Here is a 23,494-nt window from a genome sequence, read left to right as displayed (position 1 = left end):
GTGCAGAGGGAATGGAGATTTTGCAGTAACCTTCCCCTGGAGTGGGGAGGGAATGAGGATTTTGCAGTATCCTTCCTCTGGAGTGGGGTGGGAATGAAGATTTTGCAGTATTCTTCCGCTGGCGTGGAGAGGGAATAGAGATTTTTGCAGTATCCTTCCCTTGCCATGCCTACCAAGCCATGCCCACAGAACCGGTAGTAAAAACAATTGAATTCCACCACTGTTCCAGATTTGTGGACTTCATCTCCCAGGATCCTCATCCATGGTCATGCTGGTATGGGAATTCTGGGAGTTGAAGTCCATACACATCTGGAAACCGCCAAGTTGAGAAACTCTTATTTAATTAGATAATCCGTAAGACCTTTCTTATTTCTTATTCTGTGAAAAACAAAACCAATATATTTTGATTCCTGATTGCTCTTCGCTGACACCTAAAGGGAAATAGAAAGGGATTTATGCGAAGTGTCTTTCTTGGGTTTCTCGCGAGTTTTGAAAACCAGAGTGCTGTCCTATTTTCTTGGATCGTTGTTCTCACCTCTTTTCCGCCATCTTCCTTGCAGGTACCACTTTGAGACGGGCCTATCCAAAGCGTTGTCCATTGAGAACTCTTGGTACTATGAGCGCATGTATCTTTTCAGTACTTCCAAGTCGTACTTCAGCATTGCAGCGGAAGAAAATGGTCTCTGGGTCATGTACCTTTCCCGGCCCGATGAACACATCATGGTGGCAGAAGTCGAAGAGGAGACGTTGTCCGTGTTGCGGCACATCAACACCACCTACCCGCAGTCCAAGGCTGGCAATGCCTTTGTGGCCGGCGGGGTGCTCTATATCACTGATAAGAACCACATGCATGTGGCCTTCGCTTTTGACCTCTTGCGCGAGAAGCAGCTGGATGCCCGCTTCGAGCTGAAACTCTCCCTTTCCTTGGAAGGGTTCGAACAGAAAGTGTCTCCAGCCTCAAATGCGACCTTGGTACCGGTGTTGGCCATGATCTCCTACAACTGGTTGAATAAGCATCTACATACCTGGGAACATGGGTTTCTGATACAGTACCCTGTCCACTTTCTCGTCTAGCGTTGGACAACCTTTGGGTCACCCCAGGGGTGCGCTTCAAAATTTTTAGCAAGGGGTTCTTTGCCTGGTTGCTGGGTGGGTGTGGCCATGATGGGTGTGGCCTAGTCAGCCTCCTGCACCACAGCGGGGGGGGGGTATTTTTTGCCATCCCTGGGCTCCAGAGGCTTTCCTTGAGCCTCCGGGAGGGTGAAAACAGCCTCCCCAGGCTCCGGAAGCCCTCTAGAGGCCGGAAACACCTGAACTTCTGGTAGGCCCATTTTTTGTCCTCCCCGAGCCTCTGTGCACGCTCTGCACTTATCTGCATCCAAAACGGGCCACGTGGGGACTCCTGGGAGGGGCAGGATGGGCGGGGCCAGCCAGGAGTGGGATTTGGGGGTTCTCCAAACTGCAGAGAATCTTAGCTAGAGGTTCTCCTGAACCCCTGTGAACCCCCAGCAGCCCACCCCTGCGTCACCCATCTCTACAGTAAAGTAGAAGGCCCATTTTGACAACCTCTCTTCGAATTCCCATCTCCTGTTCAAAAAAAGTCCAACGACGAATGTATCGGGATACAGATCAGGCAAATTACAATGGGCTGGTGTGTCCATGAGTTAGATCTGAGGACCACGACCTGTGCTTTCAAAGTTGAAGGTAGTTTGGGCTGCTGCTGGTCATCTCAAGTCTTCCGGTTAGTTCAGAGGAGATGAATCTGCATCAATCTGCCCATATTAAAGCAGTTGTAATAAAAAAAAATCCTATTAATGTATCCTGTAATCCTACTGTTGCCTGATATGAAAATAATACAAGACATGATGTCCCATATTTGTGCCGTTCCTTCGCCTTCCTCTATTTTTGTGTTTGTGTTGCTGCAAAGACCACATGCATATACACACCAAAGGGCAAAGCCAACCTTACGATGGGAGAGAAGAAATAATCTTAAAGTGTTAGTGGAGTGCTCTATATCAGGGGTCTCCAACCTTGGCAACTTTAAGACTTATGGACTTTAACTCCCAGAGTTCCTCAGCCAGCTTTGCTGGCTAAGGAACTCTGGGAGTTGAAGTCCGTAAGTCTTAAAGTTACTAAGGTTGGAAACCACTCCTCTGCATAAATATGCTCTTTTCACTCCAGGGTGTAAAAGCATGTCAGTCAAAGCAAATTTTGCCATCATGTCTTGTACTCACCTGGGATAAACACACAAGTAGCGGCTTTCATTGATTGATTAGGACCCTCTATAAAATAAGCTCCTTAATTCTGGATGACTTTGGCCGAATCTATTGCTATTTTCTCTACAAAGACCTGTTAACACTTAAAAAAAAAAATCTGTGGGAGGTTCCATCACCTCATCCATTATCTAGATCAAGGGTCCCCAACCTTGGCAACTTTAAGACTTGTGGACTTCAACTCCCAGAATTCCTCAGCCAACAAAGGTTGGAGACCCCTGATCTAGATCAGTTCTTCCCAGATGGATTCCTTCCTGATAGGTTGGAACTACAAGTCCAGAATACTCTAGTAAGCATGTAGATGTTCCCATACTGGGATAGATTTGCTTTAGATTAGCTGAAAGCTTTCTGCTTGCAAGTTTGCGTATATCTTTCTAGCATATATGCAAACATGCTAGAAAGCATGTTTAGCACCTAGCTATATTTCTGTGCTTAAAAAACACACACACAAATTCCTGAAATTCTAGAAGGATTTTCAAATTAACACGGTATCAGTTAAAAGCTGATAAAAAGCAGAAGTTTAAGGTAGGAATGCTGTTTTAGTAAGACGAAAGTTTTTGGCCCACAGATAAAAAATGGTGCAAGAATTCCATTAACAAACTGGAGTTCCAAAGCATTTAACTCCCACTTCCCCACCAGGCAAGAATGGTGGATTCCATCCAAACCAGTCTTGGTCTCAGCATCTTCCAAAGCCACCTGATAAAATGCCAACTCTACATCCCTGAGGCCGAGTCTTGCGAAATAAAAGGAATTTATTTAACTTACAAAGATAAAACTAACAAATGATATTTGCTTTCTTCTCATATACACACTTCACAGCTTGCAGTTTAAAATTGCTTTTAGACAACGGTGCAATTTATCCCATCGACTTCTGTTTCGCTCGTACAGTACAGCACAAACACGAACACTCACAAAAGGGGAAAAAAAAATAATACAATTCATCAACACTGAAATACACAGACATCGGCTGTTTCTCTTAGTAAGAATGTGTTGGCTTGTTTAGAACAGAGAAAAATACGTCTAAATATGACAAGAGCTAGTATATTACAAGCAAACAAGATTGACCTCTGCATAGTTTATACAATTACGCTGCGGAAGTTGGTTTTAATTTGTCAACTCTTTCCTAGCTGGCCGTGTGGAAGGCTGATATCAGTTTTTCTCAAACAAATAGTGGATGGGTTTGCTACTGGATTCTCCCATAGTATTATTTAATTAAGTGTTGTGTGTGCGTGCATGTGTATGTGTGTTTACTGGCTCAAATAAAACTCAAGTGATGATGAGACACTAGCTATAGTTTCTTGAAACCTTTTGGTGTCCATAATACATTCCTGATAAAAATGACAAGGCTGAAAATAAATAGGGGAAAGAGGAGGAGCCCTAGAAGTAGAATGTGATAGGAGATGAAGATCTTCAGAAGACATAGAAGCCCTCTCCTCCTCCATCGTCTTTTCTATCTTGATTCTTCTTTCATCAAGGGTACTCACAGCAAACGAAGGGCTAAATATTGCACAAAGACACGTTGGGAGCATGGAAATGCCAGGACTGGATTCCGGATGGCAATATTATGGTTCAAAAATGTTGACCGTCTTATCTATAGCGATCAACATTAACGTGCAATTTTAGAAAAAAAAGAAACCGATTCTATAGCAACTGCGTCATGTAGCGTATCTCGGCTATTTATGTGTGTCGATGCTAACTGGAGAAGGAGAAGGACCTCAACATTAAATTAAATTAAAACAACTACAACAACCCTGATGAGCCACCCTATCTTTCCTCATTGCACATTAGCCCACAAATAGTGCATTCGTCACATTGTCATTCCTTAGAAGATCCCAAGAAATGACTACGAATTAAAAAAAAAAATACCCTAAAAATTGCACTCTCTCAGAAATCCTTATCTCCCCTTTCATAAGGTGGGAAATGGACGTAATTCAACTGAAGGAAGAGGACATGACAGTTCAAAGAAGAACACTGAGAAGGCCAACTACTCATCCCCCTGGAAAAAATCTGAAATAGGGCATGCTTTCTCCAACAAACCACGATCGGTGCCACCCCCTTGAACGTCACTGCAGTGCTTGGAACGATACGAACGTGCGTTGTGTAAACCTTGCTCTTCCTGCTACTTCACTACTGGTATTAAATGTTGCGCTAATTTCTTGGGAAGCCAAAGTGTAGAAAAGCATTCCTCTTAACTCTTGAGGGAAGGCCAGGCAGGGCCGCCTTCTTTGGATGGGGCGGCTGCCAAGGCTACATAATGTCACAGAGGTCTGAGGGGATGTTGAACGCGTTGGGTAAAACCCTCATTTTCAGAGTGCCGTCTGCCCCGCAGGAGAAAATGCGGTTGCCGGGGGCCATTTCAATCTGCATGACTCCTGTACTCAGGTTGCGGAAGATGGATTGCTTAGCGTGTTCATGTTTGAAGGAATGGATCAAACCGTAGCCAGTTAGTCTCCACACCTAGGGTAAGGATGTTTTTGTTAAAAAGTAGACAGGCAAGGAGAACCAAACAGTCAATAACCAGGAACTGAGTTGTTTAACCATTGTGGAGTCGTTGGTGTCCAAGATCAACCACACCCAGAGAGCACCAAGCACTTCCACCATTCCACCCTAAACTACAGATATTCTCTTCTATTGTTTAACTGTTGTCGGATGCATGGATGAGCTGTGGTGGCGTAGTGGTTAGAATGCAGTGTTGCAGGCTAATTCTGCTAACTGATAGGGGTTCGATTCTCACCGGCTCAAGGTTGACTCGGCCTTCCATCCATCCTTCCAAAATGAGGTCCTAGATTGTTGGGGCCAATATACTGACGCTGTAAACCACTTAGAGAGGGCTGTAAAGTACTGTGAAGCCAGGGGTGAAATCTATTTACCTTCCCTAGCGGTTCGGAAGTGCCCGCGCTGCTTGCACTCGATTGCTCCGCTCGCGTGCACATCACATGTGCGCACAGACCTTCTGCACATGCACAAACCCTTCTGCACATGCGCAGAGGGTAAAAAACAGGTTACTTCCTGGTTAAAACCAGGAAGTAACGACAACTGGGCAAGTTGGCAGAGCCTCATGCTGCCATCACTACTGGTTCTCTGAACCACCCATCGCCATCGCTACCAGTTCGGTCAAACCGGTCCGAACCGGTAGCATTTCACTCCTGTGTGAAGCGGTATATAAGTCTAGGTCAGGGGTCTCCAACCTTGGTCCCTTTAAGACTTGTGGACTTAAACTCCCAGAGTCCCTCAGCCAGCAAAGCTGGCTGAGGAACTCTGAGAGTTGAAGTCCACAAGTCTTAAAGGGACCAAGGTTGGAGATTTCTGGTCTAGGTGCTATTGCTATTGGTCCAGACCTTTACATCTTCCTTGCAATTAGTTCCACTATCGAACTAACAGAATAACAAATTTGGAAGGGACCTTGGAAGTCTTCTATTCCAACCCTTTGCTAAAGCAGGAGACACATTCCGAACAAATAGCTGTTCAGTCTTTTCTTAAAACCTCCTGTGATGGAGCACCCATAATTTCTGGAGGTAAGTCATTTCACTAGTTAATTGTTCTAAGTGTCAGGAAATTTCTCCTTAATTCTAAGTTAGTTCTCTCCTTGATTAGGTTTCATCCATTGCTTGTCTTGCCTTCAGGTGTTTTGGAAAATAGGTTGGATCTTGTTCTTTGCGGTAGGCCCTTAGATATTGGAACACTGCTATTATGTCACCCCAGTCCTTCTTTTCATTAAACTACTCTTAATGTTAGGAAATTTTGACCTTCTTTTCTGTCCCAGCCCTTCCGGGACATGAAAGGACCATCTTGATCTTCTCAAAGCTAAACTCCACTCATTCTCTCCATCTCACCTCCTAAGACTTGTGCTTCCAGCCCTCAATCTTCCTTGTTGCCACTCCTGGATTGGAAAAGTGGACAAACTCACCTTTACGTTACCTTCTGCAGAACCCGTGCAGAAACATTCTTCTGAGGAGTCCAAGGCAAGGGCCTTGATTGCGGAATCATGTGCCTGAAATGTGTGAAGGGCCTGCCTTTGCCGGATGTCAAAGATGGATATATGGCCTTTCCTGCCTCCGGAAATCAGCAGTTGATGTTTCGGTGCATACTGAAGCACGGTGGCGCCATGGTCATGACATGTGAAGGCTAAGAGAGAAGACAATCATCCAGATGGTTCTTAGAACTGGATATTAGCCTCAACTGAATAATGTAAGAACAAGCGAAGTCAGGGAGATAGCAAGTAGATAGAACCTGTGTATCTGTATTTATTTTATTTATTTTATTTATTTATTTATTTAATCACATTTATATACCGCCCTATCTCCCAGGGGACTCAGGGCGGTTTACAGCCTAATAAAAACATACATATAAATACAGAATAAAACACCAATTTAAAAAACTTATTAAATAAGGCCGAATATTAAAAATTGCAATAAAAATAATAAAACCCCATTAAAACCAAATTAAAATTTAAAATTCTAGTCCAGTCCTGCGCAAATAAATAGATGTGTCTTAAGCTCGCAGCGAAAGGTTCGAAGGTCAGAAAGTTGACGAAGACCTGGGGGAAGTTTGTTCCAGAGGGTGGGAGCCCCCACAGAAAAGGCTCTCCCTCTGGGCGCCGCCAGTCGGCACTGCCTGGCTGACGGCACCCTAAGGAGTCCCTCCCTGTGAGAGTGCACAGGTCGGTGGGAGGCAATCGGTGGCAGCAGACGGTCCCGTAGATAGCCCGGCCCTATGCCATGGAGCGCTTTAAAGATAGTTACCAAAACCTTGAAGCGCACCCGAAAGGCCACAGGTAGCCAGTGCAGTCTGCGCAGGAGAGGTGTCACATGGGAGCCACGAGGGGCTCCCTCTATCACCCGCGCAGCCGCATTCTGGACTAACTGGAGCCTCCGGGTGCTCTTCAAGGGGAGCCCCATGTAGAGAGCATTGCAGTAATCCAGACGAGATGTCAAGAGATCATGAGTGACCGTGCATAGGGCATCCCAGTCTAGAAAGGGGCGCAGATGGCGAACCAGGCTGTATCAGCTTTTCCTATCCTGGTATCCTTCAGATATGTTGGAAAAACAACTTATAGCAAGGGTCTCCAACCTTGGTCCCTTTAAGACTTGTGGACTTCAATTCCCAGAGTTCCTCAGCCAGCTTTGCTGGCTGAGGGACTCTGGGAGTTGAAGTCCACAAGTCTTAAAGGGACCAAGGTTGGAGACCCCTGACCTATAGAATGGTCCCAAAGGTGCTTCTTCAAAAGGCAACTGGACATTCTTGTTTCTACTTGAAGACCTTTTGCTTCTTCAGAACTGAAGAAGGATGAGAAGTGAAATGTCTTCAAGCAAAAAGTAGAAAGTCTAGTTGCGTTTTGAAGCAGCGCCTTTGGAACAACCATGACCTCGATGACTGAGAATTTCTATAGACAATCTACAGAATTCTGTAAACAGCATCTTGGATCATATGATCTGCGGGCAATTGTTGAGGGCAATTGATGAGGGTAGCATGTTGATAAAGTTTGATTGAGGGAATATAGATTTCAGCATTGCTGGAATCAATATTCCTATTTTCCAAAAATCTGTTTTTCTAAAGTCTAACAAATGGAGTGTATATCAGAGGCAACATTCATAGGATATGACTTGTCTAACCATTATGTATTGGTTAAGCCCTAGTAATCTGGGTTCATACAATGTGCTAAACCATGATTCACTAACTAGAACGTCAGGATTGACATAACATCCATAAAAACCCACCTTATGGCTTAGGAGAGGAGTCTTCAAATTTGGCAATTTTAAGATGTGTGGATTTCAACTCCCAGAATTCCCCAGCCAGCATGGTTGGCTGAGGAATTCTGGGAGTTGAAATCCACAAGTCGTAAATTTGCCATGTTTGGAGACCACAGCTTAGACTGTCTTGTGAACCTGGTTACATTCAGAAAACTATTCTATTTGCTAGAAGGTAGAGAAAAAAAAATAGATAACCAATATTTGGGGGATCTGCAACTGAAAACCTGGAGCCACTTTTCCTGCTTCTTCCACCCAAATTCCTTTGCCATCTTCAGAAGAAAATCTACCACCCGTCTGTGTCAGGGACAGCTGGTTGCTCTCCTCACTTTTCACATTCTCTGGCCATGCACAGATTACGGGTCCGAGACCTAGAGACGACCTCCTCCTCCACATTTACGCACGCTTGGACTCTTATCATGCTGATTAGCTCGTGTTTTGTCTACTTCAGAGACAGGCAAATACTGCCTGATTCTTTCGAGGTCTTTCCTGAGCAGATGCTGAGGGGCAGGAAGTAACGGCTTGCTTAAGGAGAGGAAAGGGCAAGGAAGCAGTTGGTCTGTGCCAAGATTTGTAATGGAAGTTTCCCAAACGGATCCTGTTGATTTGGGAGGATTTATTAGGCCAACTAAACTTCTGAAGGAAGACTTTAGTCTACCTGTGAGGAACCCATAGGATGCATTGACAGGGGTCTGCAAACTTGGCTCTTTTAAGACTTCTGGACTTCAACTCCCAGAGTTCCTCAGCCAGCAAAGTTGGCTGAGGAACTCTGGGAGTTGAAGTCCACAAGTCTTAAAAGAGCCAGGTTTGCAGACCCCTGGTTTAAGAGAAAAGGCTAGAAAGTGGGTGACTGTGAGTTCTAGTTTTGCCTTAGCTATGAAAGCCAGCTAAGTGACTTTGGGCCACTCAGTAGGTGACTAGGAATTCCAGTTCCGCCTTAGCCATTAAAGAGTCAGGGGTGAAATTCACAGGTTCTGGAGAACCGGTAGCGGAAATTTTGAGTAGTTCAGAGAACCGGCAAATACCACCTCTGGCTGGCCCCAGAGCGGGATGGGAATGGAGATTTTGCAATATCCTTCCCCTGGAGTGGGGAGGGAAAGGGGATTTTGCAATATCCTTCCCTTGGAGTGGGTTGGGAATGAAGATTTTGCAGTATCCTTCCCCTGCTATGCCCACCAAGCCACGTCCACAGAACTGGTAGTAAAAAAAATTGAATTCCACCACTGGGAAGAGTGACTTTGGGCCATTCATTCTCTCTCACCCCAACTCAACTCAACTCACAGAGTTGTTGCTGTGGAGAAAATAGAGGAAGGATTATTACACACGTTTACCAGTGGTGGATTTCAAAGTTTTTTACTACCGGTTCTGTGGGCGTGGCTTGGTGGGTGTGGCATAGCTTGGTGAGTGTGCCTTGGTGGCCGTGGCAGGGGAAGGATACTGCAAAATCCCCATTCCCTCCCCATCAGCTGGGATTTGGGAGGCAGAGAACAGATGGGGGCGGGGCCAGTCAGAATTTTTACTACCGGTTCTCCGAACTACTCAAAATTTCCGCTACCGATTCTCCAGAACTGGTCAGAACCTGCTGAAACCCACCTCTGACGTTCACCCCTTATAGAAACAATAAAGCTGGGATACGGATACGGATTAAAAAAACAAAATAAAACTAAACAAAACAGGATTTCCCCTTGAATCATTTTACTTACATCAAGAGGTACGGCATCAAGAAAAACCTACCATGAATGAGGTTGTTGGATGATGACACCAAGGTGTCCCACAAGCACACATTTCTGTAAAAGAAAACACACCCACGAAAGAGAAGTTTAGTAACTCAACAGTTACCCCAACCCACATGGGGTGACCGTCCCCACCCGACTAGATTTTCTGAACGCACCGGTTGTCGCTGGACTGTCCAGATGTAGCCACTAGACTTGAAGAGGTAATGAAGGCAAAGTCACTTGTGGTTCTGCTGTGGCACTGCCAGCTCTGTAAAAAAAAAAAAGGCACAATAACAACACTGACAGACACAAGGTGTTCAGTGGTAGGGCACACACCGCAAATCCTAAATTCGGATTGTCCAGCCATCGCATCTTCTCAAGCCAAACAGCTGGAACTAACCACCAGAGCTAACAATTGCCAGTAGATATTCTCAGCTGTAAAGCACAGGAAATGAAAAGGAGCTTAATTAACACTCTCATTCATAATTATCATCTTTTTCTCGCAATCGCTAAAAGGAGAGCAATCTCATTAAAAGATGACACTTGGAAAGAACGAGATGTTTCCCTCATCTCTGGGGGTACCATCTCAATGGATTTCGAGGATTAGAAATCAATGCACATGATTAGCCATATGGAAAGTCTTGCAGACGATAAGATCCATAAGTGGAGTTATGAAAGTCCAGAAAAATAAATAAATAAATAAAATAAATAAAATAAAATCAATATTAACGATCATTCTCTTTCTAGATTTCCACTCTTTGCTAAGTAGAACCGAATAGAATAACATTAGAAATAAAAGGATTGCAGAGTTGGTTCAGTCCCGCGTGCTTCTTCCTCAAAGGCTAATGTGGTCATTACAGGTGGATTGGAACTTGGGAATCCTCAAAACTTTAATATAATATATAATATAATGTAACAACAGATTTGGAAGGGACCTTGGAGGTCTTCTAGTCCAACCCCCTGCTTAGGCAGGAAACCCTACACCACTTCAGACAAATGGTTATCCAACATTTTCTAAAAAACTTCCAGTGTTGGAGCATTTACAACTTCTGGAGGAAACTTCTGATTAATTATTCTCAGTGTCTGGAAATTTCTCCTTAGTTCTAAGTTGCTTCTCTCCTTGATTAGTTTCCATCCATTGCTTCTTGTCCTGCCCTCTGGTGCTTTTCCACCGTCTATCCAGATTTCTCCTGATTACTTACCAGATAGGGTTTAGGATTACTCGAAGTTTGGTTCACTTGCCAAATACTTAAGAATCCTTCTCCGTCGGCCACCCCACACTGTAAGAGACAAATTTCCACACATTAGTGGCTCTGTGAGCATGTTCCAAAAAGCTACTCATAAATGTTCATTTATCAAGAGCAATTTTACTTTTTCTTTAAAATTCAGAAATAGGGCCTATTTCTACCTAGCGATCCTGTCCAACAAATACATTTAAGGTTCCTTTCATCGAATACAGTCCTGAGTTCATCCTCTTTTCAATTTTTTGGGCTTTAAGACATGTGGTGGTGGAAGAGCTGGTGGGCCTCTGTGGCTCAGACTGGTAAGACAGTCTGTTATTAACAGCAGCTGCTTGCAATTCCTGCAGGTTCAAGCCCCACCAGGCCCAAGGTTGACTCAGCCTTCCATCCTTTATAAGGTAGGTAAAATGAGGACCCAGATTGTTGGGGGCAATAAGTTGACTTTGTATATAATATACAAACGGATGAAGACTATTGCTTAACACAGTGTAAGCCGCCCTGAGTCTTCGGAGAAGGGCGGGATATAAATGCAAAAAACAAAACAAAACAAAACAAAAGAGCTGCCCTGCTGGAGAATTCCCTCTTTCAGCTAAGAAAGAGAGAAACTCAACTATTGATGGAACACTGATGATGTAACCTAGTCAGGTAATTAAATGTCTACAAGCAAACAACACAGCTTTGAGAGCACCAAGGACCCCATAGTTGTTTCACTCCTCCTCGGAGGTGATATTCAGCCGCTTCTGACCAGTTCAGGCAAACTGGTAGCGCCAACAATCAGTTGGCCCCGCCCAGCCGCCCCTAATCTATCCTTTCCTTTATTTCCTGCTTTGTAGCTCATCTCAATCACGCGACACAGTTGATTTCCTCCCCTTGCTGTTCTACTTACCATTGCTGAAGGTAAGCAGTTGAGCTTCTAAATGCTCCATTTTCAGCACTGCGCGCAAACGCCTTAGGCGCGTGCGCAAAGCGCGAGCTCACCGAACCGGTTGTTAAACCGGCAGCATCCCACCACTGCTCCTCCTTCAGCTTCTCCTCTTCCTCCTCTCCATTCCGCAAAACCCGCTCCCTTCTAGAACTGATGATGTTACATAGTCGGGTCTTGAAACATCAGTCTGCAGGTGTCTTGTGATCACACAATCACATTTTACAATGGTTTTCCTGAAGACTAGAGTTACTTCTGGTTTTGCCTAAAACTGCGCTCTAGGGAACAATAGTTCATTGCACGCATTAAATGCGTTGCATTAAATGAGTGTTTAGTGGCTTTGCCTAAAACTGCGCTCTAGGGAACAATAGTTCATTGCACGCATTAAATGCATTGCATTAAATGACTGTTCATTTAATGACCATGGTCTTCGTTCTCTATCTGTTTCGCGAGGGAAAGCCCTTACCTTATTGCCCTGAGGATTGAAATACATTCTCGTAACCCTGGCGTTGCCTGCTTGACGGAAGCATACCAGCTGTTGAGGTCTGGTCCATTCAAACATTCGGACACTGCCATCCTGGGCTCCAGTAAGATCTGGAGAACCATCCCAAGTGCCCAAACAAGAAATTGTGATTATCACATAATAACAGAACAGAGAAACTACAACAGAATAACCGAATTGGAAGGGGACTTGGAGGTCTTCTAGTCCAGGGGTCTCCAACCTTGGTCCCTTTAAGGCTTGTGGACTTCAACTCCCAGCAAACTTCAACTTCCTCAGCAAAACTGGCTGAGGAACTCTGGGAGCTAAAGTCCACAAGTCTTAAAGGGACCAAGGTTGGAGACCCCTGTTTTAGTCCAACCCTCTGCTCAAACAGGAAATCCTCTAATATTTCAGACAAATGACTGTCCAGTCTCTTCTTAAAAGCTTTCATAATCAGTGAAAGGGAAGGAGAAGTGTAAACAGAAATTCATTTCTAAGGCTTTTCTTTTACAATTAACTGAACTGATATTTCACCTTTACCCAAATTTATATGGAGTCCCCCAGTTTGATCCTAAGAAATAGAAATTCTGTTAAAATGGGCTGCCTCTGGCTTTAGGTTTGATACTTTCGTCACCGCCCAACCTTATCTCTCAGTCATTCGAGCTGTCAGTCAAAAGAAGTACTTACAATATTGGTGGAATGGGTGAGATGTCATTCTTTTGACGTTGTTCAAATTCCGTTTGATGAGCTGCGTGCAAAAGCAATTAAATTCACCATCAGCTTGGTTACTCCACAGCTGACAGAATAGCTCGCTTTCATTAAAAAAAAAAATTGTTCGCCCTTTCAATATTTAATATTAAATTCCCAGTGTATATAAAAGTGGATCTTGGGGCCATTTGCTGCTAAGAGATCAGAGAAAGAAATGTAAAGGATAAAAGAAAGAATCTGGTAATTTACTACCATCTAGTGGCTTAGTAAATGTATATCATGTGGCAGCATTTTCCAGTTCTCATCTAACAAGTTTAGAGGATTGATGATCCATCCATCCATCCATCCATCCATCCATCCATCCATCACCTCATGTATGTATAATACAAAGATGTATTGACATTGGTATTTGAACACAGATCTTTTTAACATTTATATTTTATGTTCTAGACAATGACGAATCCGCATATAGACAAGAGGTCGAACGACTAGCCTTGTGGTGCAACCAAAACAATCTGGAACTGAACACACTCAAAACCGTAGAAATGGTGGTAGACTTTAGGAGAAACCCTTCCATACTTCCACCTCTCACAATACTTGACAACACAGTATCAACAATAGAAACCTTCAAATTTCTGGGTTCTATCATATCACAAGATCTCAAATGGACAGCTAACATCAAAAACATCATTAAAAAAGGACAACAAAGACTGTTCTTTCTGCGCCAACTCAGTAAGCTCAAACTGCCCAAGGAGCTGCTGATCCAATTCTACAGAGGAATTATTGAGTCTGTCATTTGCACCTCTATAACTGTCTGGTTCGGTTCTGCAACCCAACAAGAAAAACACAGACTTCAGAGGATAATTAGAACTGCAGAAAAAATAATTGCTACCAACCTGCCTTCCATTGAGGACCTGTATACTGCACGAATCAAGAAGAGGGCCGTGAAAATATTTGCAGATCCCTCGCATCCTGGACATAAACTGTTTCAACTCCTACCCTCAAAACGACGCTATAGAGCACTGCACACCAGAACAACTAGACACAAGAACAGTTTTTTCCCGAAGGCCATCACTCTGCTAAACAAATAATTCCCTCAATACTGTCAGACTATTTACTGAATCTGCACTACTATTAATCGTTTCATAGTTCCCATCACCAATCTCTTTCCACTTATGACTGTATGACTATAACTTGTTGCTGGCAATCCTTATGATTTATATTGATATATTGACCATCAATTGTGTTGTAAATGTTGTACCTTGATGAACGTATTTTTTCTTTTATGTACACTGAGAGCATATGCACCAAGACAAATTTCTTGTGTGTCCAATCACACTTGGCCAATAAAAAAATTCTATTCTATTCTATTCTACTAATCTAGATGAAATGTTAGTATATATTGTTAGTCCATATATGATATGCCACATGCGATCTATCTATCTATCTATCTATCTATCTATCTATCTATCTATCTATCTATCTATCTATCTATCTTCTACCTACCTACCTACCTACCTACCTACCTACTCATCTCTGTCTCTCTCTCTCCATCCATATCCCACCTTTATTACTTAATAAGTAACTCAAAGTGGCAAACACACACAGAAAAAAATACGTAGGTCACCCTATGTAACACTGTGGACGAAAGCCGAAGAGACAAAATAGTTGACGGTATTAAAACGGAGAAGAACGCGCAAAGAGAAGTTACTTACTATACCAGCTCCGGTACTGGTTTGCCCGCTGCCCAACCACGGCATTGACGAAGTGGACAGATTTGAAACGTGCTGCATTTGAGCCACCGCAAAAGATGCAGCGCTGGGCTGTGTCAGCGTGGTGGTAGAGCCACGAAAGTCCACATCGTCTGAACTACAAAAAAAAAAAAAAAAAAGTGAAAAATAGAATATTGGAATCTTATCCGGCTAAGATTGAAAGACGAGCAATTTTGAGCATTCAGAATCTTGGCATCTCTCAAAATTGGATAATTTAGGAAAAAACAAAGGATTGATATTTAATTTGGATCAAATTTAAGGATTTTTTGGGACGAGAACAGCCATAGCAATAGTAGGACAAAGAGAGAATTTCAACGTGGCAATGGACAGAACAGAAAAGATTGGAAAGAGCCTATCTTTTGCACTGTAGCTTTTAGTTAGATTTCCCTAAATCTTGTAAGAATTAAGAAGACCACAACTGGGTTAGGATCTCTGCTTAACCATGACTTAGGGAGAACTGGATTAGATCTTTGTTGACCATGATTTAGGGAGAACTGGGTTAGATCTTTGTTGACCATGACTTAGGGAGAACTGGATTAGATCTTTGTTGACCATGATTTAGGGAGAACTGGGTTAGATCTTTGTTGACCATGATTTAGGGAGAACTGGGTTAGATCTTTGTTGACCATGGTTTAGGGAGAACTGGGTTAGATCTTTGTTGACCATGATTTAGGGAGAACTGGGTTAGATCTTTGTTGACCATGATTTAGGGAGAACTGGGTTAGATCTTTGTTGACCATGGCTTAGGAAGAAGTGGGTTAGATCTTTGTTGACCATGGGTTAGGGAGAACTGGGTTAGATCTTTTTTGACCATGGCTTAGGAAGAACTGGGTTAGATCTTTGTTGACCATGGTTTAGGGAGAACTGAATTAGATCTTTGTTGACCATGACTTAAGGAGAACTGGGTTAGATCTTTGTTGACCATGACTTAGGGAGAACTGGATTAGATCTTTGTTGACCATGATTTAGGGAGAACTGGGTTAGATCTTTGTTGACCATGACTTAGGGAGAACTGGATTAGATCTTTGTTGACCATGATTTAGGGAGAACTGGGTTAGATCTTTGTTGACCATGATTTAGGGAGAACTGGGTTAGATCTTTGTTGACCATGGTTTAGGGAGAACTGGGTTAGATCTTTGTTGACCATGATTTAGGGAGAACTGGGTTAGATCTTTGTTGACCATGATTTAGGGAGAACTGGGTTAGATCTTTGTTGACCATGGCTTAGGAAGAAGTGGGTTAGATCTTTGTTGACCATGGGTTAGGGAGAACTGGGTTAGATCTTTTTTGACCATGGCTTAGGAAGAACTGGGTTAGATCTTTGTTGACCATGGTTTAGGGAGAACTGAATTAGATCTTTGTTGACCATGACTTAAGGAGAACTGGGTTAGATCTTTGTTGACCATGACTTAGGGAGAACTGGGTTAGATCTTTGTTGACCATGACTTAAGGAGAACTGGATTAGATCTTTATTGACCATGACTTAGGGAGAACTGGGTTAGATCTTTGTTGACCATGGTTTAGGGAGAACTGGATTAGATCTTTGTTGACCATGACTTAGGGAGAACTGGGTTAGATCTTTGTTGACCATGGCTTAGGGAGAACTGGGTTACATCTTTGCTGACCATGGAGAACTGGTGGGCTGACCAGTAGGCCAAGCTACCCTATAGCTTGGCCTACTGGTTGGCAAAAGGAGGGGAGGCTTTCCCTTGAGGCCATGAAAAAGGGAGATGATGGGTCCATACATGATAACATCAATAAAAACTGGCGAGACCATCCAACCTTTTTGATTCCCTGTCAAACTCTTCTCCGATCCAGATGTATGGCTGTGCGGCCAAGAGGGCGGACACGTCCAGCTCTTGCACGTCGTGGGTGGAAGCTAAAACGATCTCATTGATGTTTGCCTGCACAAGACCCCATCCCCCCGAAAGGCCAAAGCTGAGGTGTTAGAGGCCTTGAGTCAAGCCAAAGGTTAATGCAATGGAGGCCGCAGCGGCTTCAGAGGGCCTTACCTTATTCACCGCAAAGGCGAGGATCATATCCGATTCCTTGTGGATAATTTTAGCTCTTCCTCCTGGGTAGCCAAGTTCTGCCTCCACCTGGAAAACAGGGAAGCCATCTTGTTGCAACATTGTGCATTGAAACAGGTCACAGAAAGGAGCGAACACCTGTGAGAGAAGCCTTCAAGAGAAGCCCAGCAATCATGGCTCTTTTTGTTTAAAGAGAAATGAGTCTTTCCAAGAAAATTTTCATAGGCTCCAGCCTGCAGGCTGGCACACAGGAATGGGAGAACCACCTGTCCGAAGTAGTACAGCGGTTTCCTGATTGAGCAGGGGGGGTTAGGCTAGAAGCCCCTTCCAATTCTGTTTAGGATTTGGTCCTTGGTTTTCACGTAGCCCCACTTGTATTTGTCTCCAACGGTTAGTAGAAAGGATTAAAGGTCTGGGAGCGAATCTCAGCACGCTTGTTAGTTTTGCAACAGGAAAAGGAAGGCAGGGAAGCGAGAGCGTATTATAATAAAGATTTAGGGAGGTGGGATGATACCTTGGCTTTGCCATCTTCTGCTAGGCTGCTCTGTTTTGTGACATGCTCCTCGCGGTCTTCTACAGACTACACAACAGCACACAACCACAGATGAACAACACATGCACAAAACACACAGGTATATAAAAAGGGGGAAAAAAATGAAAAACCTTCCATGTCCTTGTTCTTCATTTATTTATTAGGATTTTTTTTTAAAATCCCGCCTTTATTCCTTTCATAGGTAACTTAAGGTGTGGGCGTAATTACTTGAAAATATAATGAATATATATATAATATAATGAAAATATGCTCAAGCCCATTTCCTATTTTATAATCTATCATGGATGGTACCCAGGATACGGCTGCATTATGGCCAAAGTATTTGGAGGGCAAAAAATGAAACGTATCGCCAAAACAAAATTAAAATGAATAGCAATTGATATAAATAAGAGTAACACAAAGGGTCCCTGGGAAAACAGACCTTAATACTTGGATATCTTTCACTGACCTCACTTTGTTTTCTCTTCTTGGTGAATGTGTATCGAATGAAAGTATCTTGCAATAATTCTTGTTTCACCAGAAAATGCCACAATCTCTTAGCCGGCAATGCAGAATAATCTTTTGATCTGTGAGTTGGTGGAAAGAAAGGAAGGTATTTTATTTCTTTAATCGTGTCAAGAACGGATAGAATCAGAATAAAAACACTGTCACAAACAGTCACAAATTCTTAAAATGGATTGCCTTTTATTATTTTTTCCCCCTCTTAGGTTAGATTAGATTTATTTGATTTCTATACCGCCCTTCTCCCAAAGGACTCAGGGCGGTTTACAACCAACATAAAAACAATTTTATCAATATTATCAATAAAATTAAAAACATTTCTTTGGAAAATGTCTCAGCTAAGAAACGGACATCTGCTGCTAAGAAGCATGACTTTAATTCACTGGAAATAAGTAGGTCTAAAACTCAGAATCCTGGCTGCACAAGATCAAGAAGGTTGCTATTTTCGAAAATGATCAAAGCTGATAAGTAAATTCTAAGCATTCCCAGAGTAGAATTGGCTACTAGAATTTCCAGGAATAAATGACTTTGATGAGCTGCATTTGTTAAACAATGTCTTAGCATCTGCCAGTAAAAAAATTAAGTTGCTGCAAGTTGACTGCTAACATTTTCTTGGAAACTGAAGTCAATGTTCCCAGATCTGGTACCCACCCATGCTACCCACTGAATGGTCAAAAACCATGCTAATTGAACATAGTGATCAAAGGCCATGCTAACTGGAGTTCTAGAAGCTCCCAAAGGTGGACTTTCTAGATTTTTTCCTTTGAAAACCTTTTGCCAAGAAACGTCTTCAGATGGATCTGAACCGAAGAAGCTTCTTAGGTAAGAAGCAAAACATCTTCAAAGAAAACGAAACAAGAAAGTCCATGGTTGGCACAACCATGACCTGGATGATTGAGAATCTCCATCGATATTCCAGAAGCTGCATCTCAAATACATCTGGAGAAGAATGGTTGGAGGACATGGATTCTCATCAAAGCTTAGAACAGATTCCTCCCATAAGTCCCTTTTAGTTGTGCTAAAAAAAACAAAATAAATTGGCCATAGCCAGCTTGGTCAGGAAATCTGGAACTTGGTGGCACCTGTGAAAGACCAGCCTCAGATGTCCCTTCCTCCTTTTAAATGAAGACTTTCTTACTTAAATGGCGTGTTTTCAGGATCAACCATTGCTTTGATTCGGGCCGCAGCCGCTCCGGCTCCCATCCCAAGTTCAGGAAAACAAGTATTGATGTAATCTGGCGGCGGACCTTCAAAACGATCCATTCTTTCTTGGAGGATCTGCTCCCAGTTCTCCAGATTTTTAATCACAGCGGTACCCAGAGGTGATGTGACAGGAAGCTCTGAAACAGAAATATATATATATATATCTTTTGGTGGACTGTTTAATCCCAAACAAAAGAAACACTCATTTCTGGACACCTCACTGTAAAGGTAAAGGTTCCCCTCGCACATACGTGCTAGTCGTTCCCCACTCTAGGGGGCGGTGCTCATCTCCGTTTCAAAGCCGAAGAGCCAGCGCTGTCCGAAGACATCTCCGTGGTCATGTGGCCGGCATGACTCAATGCCAAAGGCGCACGGAATGCTATTACCTTCCCACCAAAGGTGGTCCCTATTTTTCCACCTGCATTTTTTACGTGCTTTCGAAACTGCTAGGTTGGCAGAAGCTGGGACAAGTCACAGGAGCTCAGCCCGTTACATGGCAGCACTAGGGATTTGAACCGCCGAGCTGCCGACCTTTCAATCGACAAGGTCAACGTCCTAGCCCCCGAGCCACCGCGTCCCCTACCTCACTGTAAGGAAGATTCAAATTCCCCACTGCCTGGCTTTATTCATTTAAAGGCAGGGGTGTCCAACTCAGTTTCATTGAGGGCCAGCATCAGGGTTGTGGAGGGCTGTGATGGGCGTGGCCGTGGTGGGCATGGCCAGCACATCACTCCCGTCAAGGGTGCCGGTGGTGGCCCGAGCGCTCTGCCAGCGAAAATGGGCTCCCGAGCTCCATTTTCGGCTGCCACGGCCTCCTGCAATCCTCTGCCAGTGAAAATGGAGCTCGGGACCCTCCCGAGCTCCATTTTCACTGGCAGAGGGTTGCAAGAGGCCATGGCTGCCAAAAACGGAGCTCGAGAGCCCGTTTTCGCTGGCAGAAGCACCGCAGCTGGTCCTTCGCTGTTTCCAGGGCAGTCCCACGGGCCAGATCTAAATACCCCCGGGCCAGATCTGGCCCCCGGGCCTTGAGTTTGACCCCCCCTGATTTAAGGCATTTATATAGCCGCCCATCTTACAGTGAACATCTTCTCTATTATTTTGCGCTTGTTCTACTTTGCAGTTATATCCGGTCTTCCGAACGGCCTTGAGGGAGAGTATAATTTGTGACGAGAATACGTAAGACACATTCCACGGCATTCATCATTTTTAATTTGTCGGGTTGAAAAAATACATCTGATCCTCAAAAGATGAATGCAACTCACCAGACAGCTCTAAGCCGGTAATGGGGAAAAAATTCTTAATATTGTTCAGAGCGAGTTTGACCATTGCCAAATGGATGAGAGCCCAGCTGCAGGGAAAAAAAAAAAAGGAAATTTAAATGTTTATGCAGTGAGGGAGAAAAAAATAAAATAAAGATATATACTGTGTTCAACTTTTACCATCCAACCGTATTTTAAAAGAAAAAAAAAATAAGAGGAAAGGAAATATTGAATATTAAGGTTATTATTATGGCTACTTGCTCAAAGGTTAGGCTTTATTTTTGGCTGTTCCATCTTTTACAAGCTAATTCAAGCCCTAACTCTATATACTAGACCAGTGATGGCTAACCTTTTTACCATTACGTGCCAAAAGCAGGGGTCGTGCTGGGGTCGTGCTCACACCCATAATTCAATGTGCCCTGCTCCCCACACATTAATGCATGACCACTCTATGCTCCCCCCGCTTTTGGCACGCGATGGAATGGTAGGTCCATTTTCCATTTTTCACCCTCCCCAGGCTCCAGAGGCTTTCTTGGAGCCTGGGGAGGATGAAAACAGCCTTCCCCACCCGCCGGGAGGCCCTCTGGAGACCATTTCCCGACTTCGGGCCAGGAAGGCTCAAAAATCAGTTGCACGCATGCGCGCTGGAGCTGAGCTAGGGCAACGCTTGTGTGTTCACAGATATGGCTCCGCGTGTCAAGGTTCCAGAAAAACCTCCTCTGCATAAAAAAACCTCAGAAGCCATTGTCTTTCAGAGTTCTTTACTAGCATGAGGAAACTGGCACACGATGAGTGAAATTCCAAAACTGAACTTCCGGATTCTTTTCCCAGTTATACAAACCCCAAGAGTCCCACCCCCCTAACCCCTTTGCTGGTCACATGGTCCCACGTTCTCCCAGTTCATTCGAATATCTTCCCGCCACTCCTCCTGCAGATGTGAACACCATCCGACCTTGACCGCTTGAAGAATGTTACCATACCGCTCAACCCCCCTTCTTCCCCTCAGGGGAAAAAATGTGGCAGCGTCTGGAACCCTAAAGTCTAGTATGGTTTCCAGGTTCCATGCCATAGGTTTGCGATCACGGTACTAGGCTTCTCCAAAGTTGTACAGATGGACAGACTTCAATTCCCAGAACTCCAGTGCAGCCACTTGCTGAGAATTCTGGGAGTTAATCCCCATCTCTCGAGGGTCCCCAGGGAATGGAAAGTAGGTCCCACTTCATTTACTTAAATAACTGCAACCCACCCCTATTTAATGAGTAGGGAGGCTTTCTCCTAGATCAGTGATGGCTAACCTTTTCTGGACAGAGTGCCCAAAGCATGTGTGTGCCCGAACCCCCAAAATGCAATGCGTGTGTGGTTCGCGCGCATGCACCCCAGCCAGTGGTGGGATTCAAATGATTTAACAACCGGTTCTCTGCTCTAATGATTTCTTCCAACAACCAGTTCACCAAACTGCTCAGAAAGTTAACAACCGGTTCTCCTGAAGCGGTGCGAATTGGCTGAATCCCACCACTGACCCCAGCCCCCTGCGCATGCATGTGCCCCCCAATGCAGTGGTAAAATCTGAACCGGTTTGTTACCAGTTCGCTGGCTGCGCATGTGCGCACGCATGCTCAGTGCGCATCACGCACCAAATGCAAGGTGCACGTGCGCAGTGCACACCAAAAGGAGGCACGGGGTAAGTAGAACAGCCTGTGTGTGTGTGTGTGTGATCAGCTGTGGCGTGCGATCTTTTTTTTTTACTTTTAAAAGCATTTTTTTTACAACCTATTCGGCCAGAATGACAAGGGTCAAGGCAACACAACAGTGGGCTAGAACGACAAGGGTCAAGGCAACACAACAGTGGGCTAGAACGACAAGGGTCAAGGCAACACAACAGTGGGCCAGAATGACAAGGGTCAAGGCAACACAACAGTGGGCTAGAACGACAAGGGTCAAGGCAACACAACAGTAGGCCAGAATGACAAGGGTCAAGGCAACACAACAGTGGGCCAGAACGACAAGTGCACGGATTGTTTATAGCAAGGGAAAACCAGAAGGCTTTGGGTGAGGCTTCTGAATGTTCTAGCCGGGCGGTTCGCTACCTGTACGAATTGGCATCCTTGTGCTCCTGAATCTGCATATCCGAGAGAAAAGCATCCTCATCTTCATCCTCACTATGGATGCTTTCATCAGAATCGTACATCACCCCACTCTCTGAAAAAGGAAGGAAGGGCTGTAAAGGAAGGACAAAGAGAGAGGCTTCAAAAGGTGCCCTTCCAGATCTCAATTCACGCAAACCAAGTTGCTTCATTTCAGAGACACAGGAAGACTTCAGAGGTCATGGAAAAAAATAATAATTGCCCTAATGGGAAGAGATGTTCAACACTGGAGGAGGTAACTTGGGAGACCACGGACTCTCCTTCTGGGGCTGGATGACCATCAGGGATGCCATCATCATAATTCCTACGTTAAGAAGAGGTTGGATGATCTTAGGTCCCTTCTAACTCTTCCCTTTCAGGAGTCTATGAATAGGATCACAAGGGAAATGGGTTGGTTTTCCCTAATTCTCATTCTTAGAAAGAGTGCAGAAAAGAGCAACAAAGCCAATTAGGGGATTGGAGGCTAAAACATATGAAGAACGGTGGCAGGAATTGGGTATGTCTAGTTTGTTTTTTTTAATTTGCATTTATATCCCGCCCTTCTCCGAAGACTCAGGGCGGCTTACACTATGTTAAGCAATAGTCTTCATCCATTTGTATATTATATACAAAGTCAACTTATTGCCCCCAACAATCTGGGTCCTCATTTTACCTACCTTATAAAGGATGGAAGGCTGAATCAACCTTGGGCCTGGTGGGGCTTGAACCTGCAGCAATTGCAGGCAGCTGCTGTTAATAACAGACTGTCTTACCAGTCTAAGCCACAGAGGCCCTTTGTTTAATGAGAAGAAGGACTAGGGGAGACATGATAGCAGTCTTCCAATATCTAAGGGGCTGCCACAAAGAAGAGGGGATCAACTTATTCCTCAAAGCACCGAAGGCAAGACAATAGATGGAAACTAATCAAGGAGAGGACCAGTGGTGGGTTGCCCCAGTTTGGGGCAG

At 44.1% G+C, this 23,494-nt stretch overlaps 2 protein-coding genes across 9 annotated transcripts in view; one reads left to right on the top strand and one right to left on the bottom strand.

The window, feature by feature from the left end:
- GLDN (gliomedin) overlaps positions 1-1,861 on the top strand; it is a 30,060-nt gene extending 28,199 nt beyond the window's left edge. Inside the window, exon 10 of the mRNA XM_058155997.1 lies at positions 561-1,861. Within this exon, the coding sequence (XP_058011980.1) occupies positions 561-1,074 (514 nt within the window). The 3' untranslated portion in view covers positions 1,075-1,861. The remainder of the gene's footprint in view (positions 1-560) is intronic.
- Positions 1,862-3,005: 1,144 nt separating this feature from the next.
- The window catches only part of DMXL2 (Dmx like 2), a 76,989-nt gene continuing 56,500 nt past the window's right edge, over positions 3,006-23,494 (bottom strand). For 3 of the 8 annotated variants that reach the window (XM_058155991.1, XM_058155993.1, XM_058155992.1), the window contains exons 31-45: positions 22,493-22,623; positions 20,409-20,494; positions 19,082-19,283; positions 17,891-18,008; positions 17,404-17,469; positions 16,872-16,958; positions 16,642-16,763; positions 14,803-14,956; positions 13,067-13,127; positions 12,365-12,492; positions 10,938-11,015; positions 9,912-10,003; positions 9,755-9,807; positions 6,181-6,398; positions 3,006-4,730 (exon numbers count right to left, since the gene is read on the bottom strand). In XM_058155991.1, coding sequence (XP_058011974.1) covers positions 4,521-4,730; positions 6,181-6,398; positions 9,755-9,807; positions 9,912-10,003; positions 10,938-11,015; positions 12,365-12,492; positions 13,067-13,127; positions 14,803-14,956; positions 16,642-16,763; positions 16,872-16,958; positions 17,404-17,469; positions 17,891-18,008; positions 19,082-19,283; positions 20,409-20,494; positions 22,493-22,623 — 1,806 coding nt within the window. In that variant the 3' untranslated portion in view covers positions 3,006-4,520. Of the gene's footprint in view, positions 4,731-6,180; positions 6,399-9,754; positions 9,808-9,911; positions 10,004-10,937; positions 11,016-12,364; positions 12,493-13,066; positions 13,128-14,802; positions 14,957-16,641; positions 16,764-16,871; positions 16,959-17,403; positions 17,470-17,890; positions 18,009-19,081; positions 19,284-20,408; positions 20,495-22,492; positions 22,624-23,494 lie in introns of those variants that run through there. The other 5 variants (XM_058155994.1, XM_058155995.1, XR_009151997.1 and 2 more) reach the window with 4 other exon arrangements.

This window comes from Ahaetulla prasina, chromosome 13 (assembly GCF_028640845.1).
Source record: "Ahaetulla prasina isolate Xishuangbanna chromosome 13, ASM2864084v1, whole genome shotgun sequence".
Taxonomy (NCBI): domain Eukaryota; kingdom Metazoa; phylum Chordata; class Lepidosauria; order Squamata; family Colubridae; genus Ahaetulla; species Ahaetulla prasina.
The sequence above is the reverse complement of the archived record's forward strand: the minus strand, read 5'-3'. Positions and strand labels throughout refer to the sequence as shown.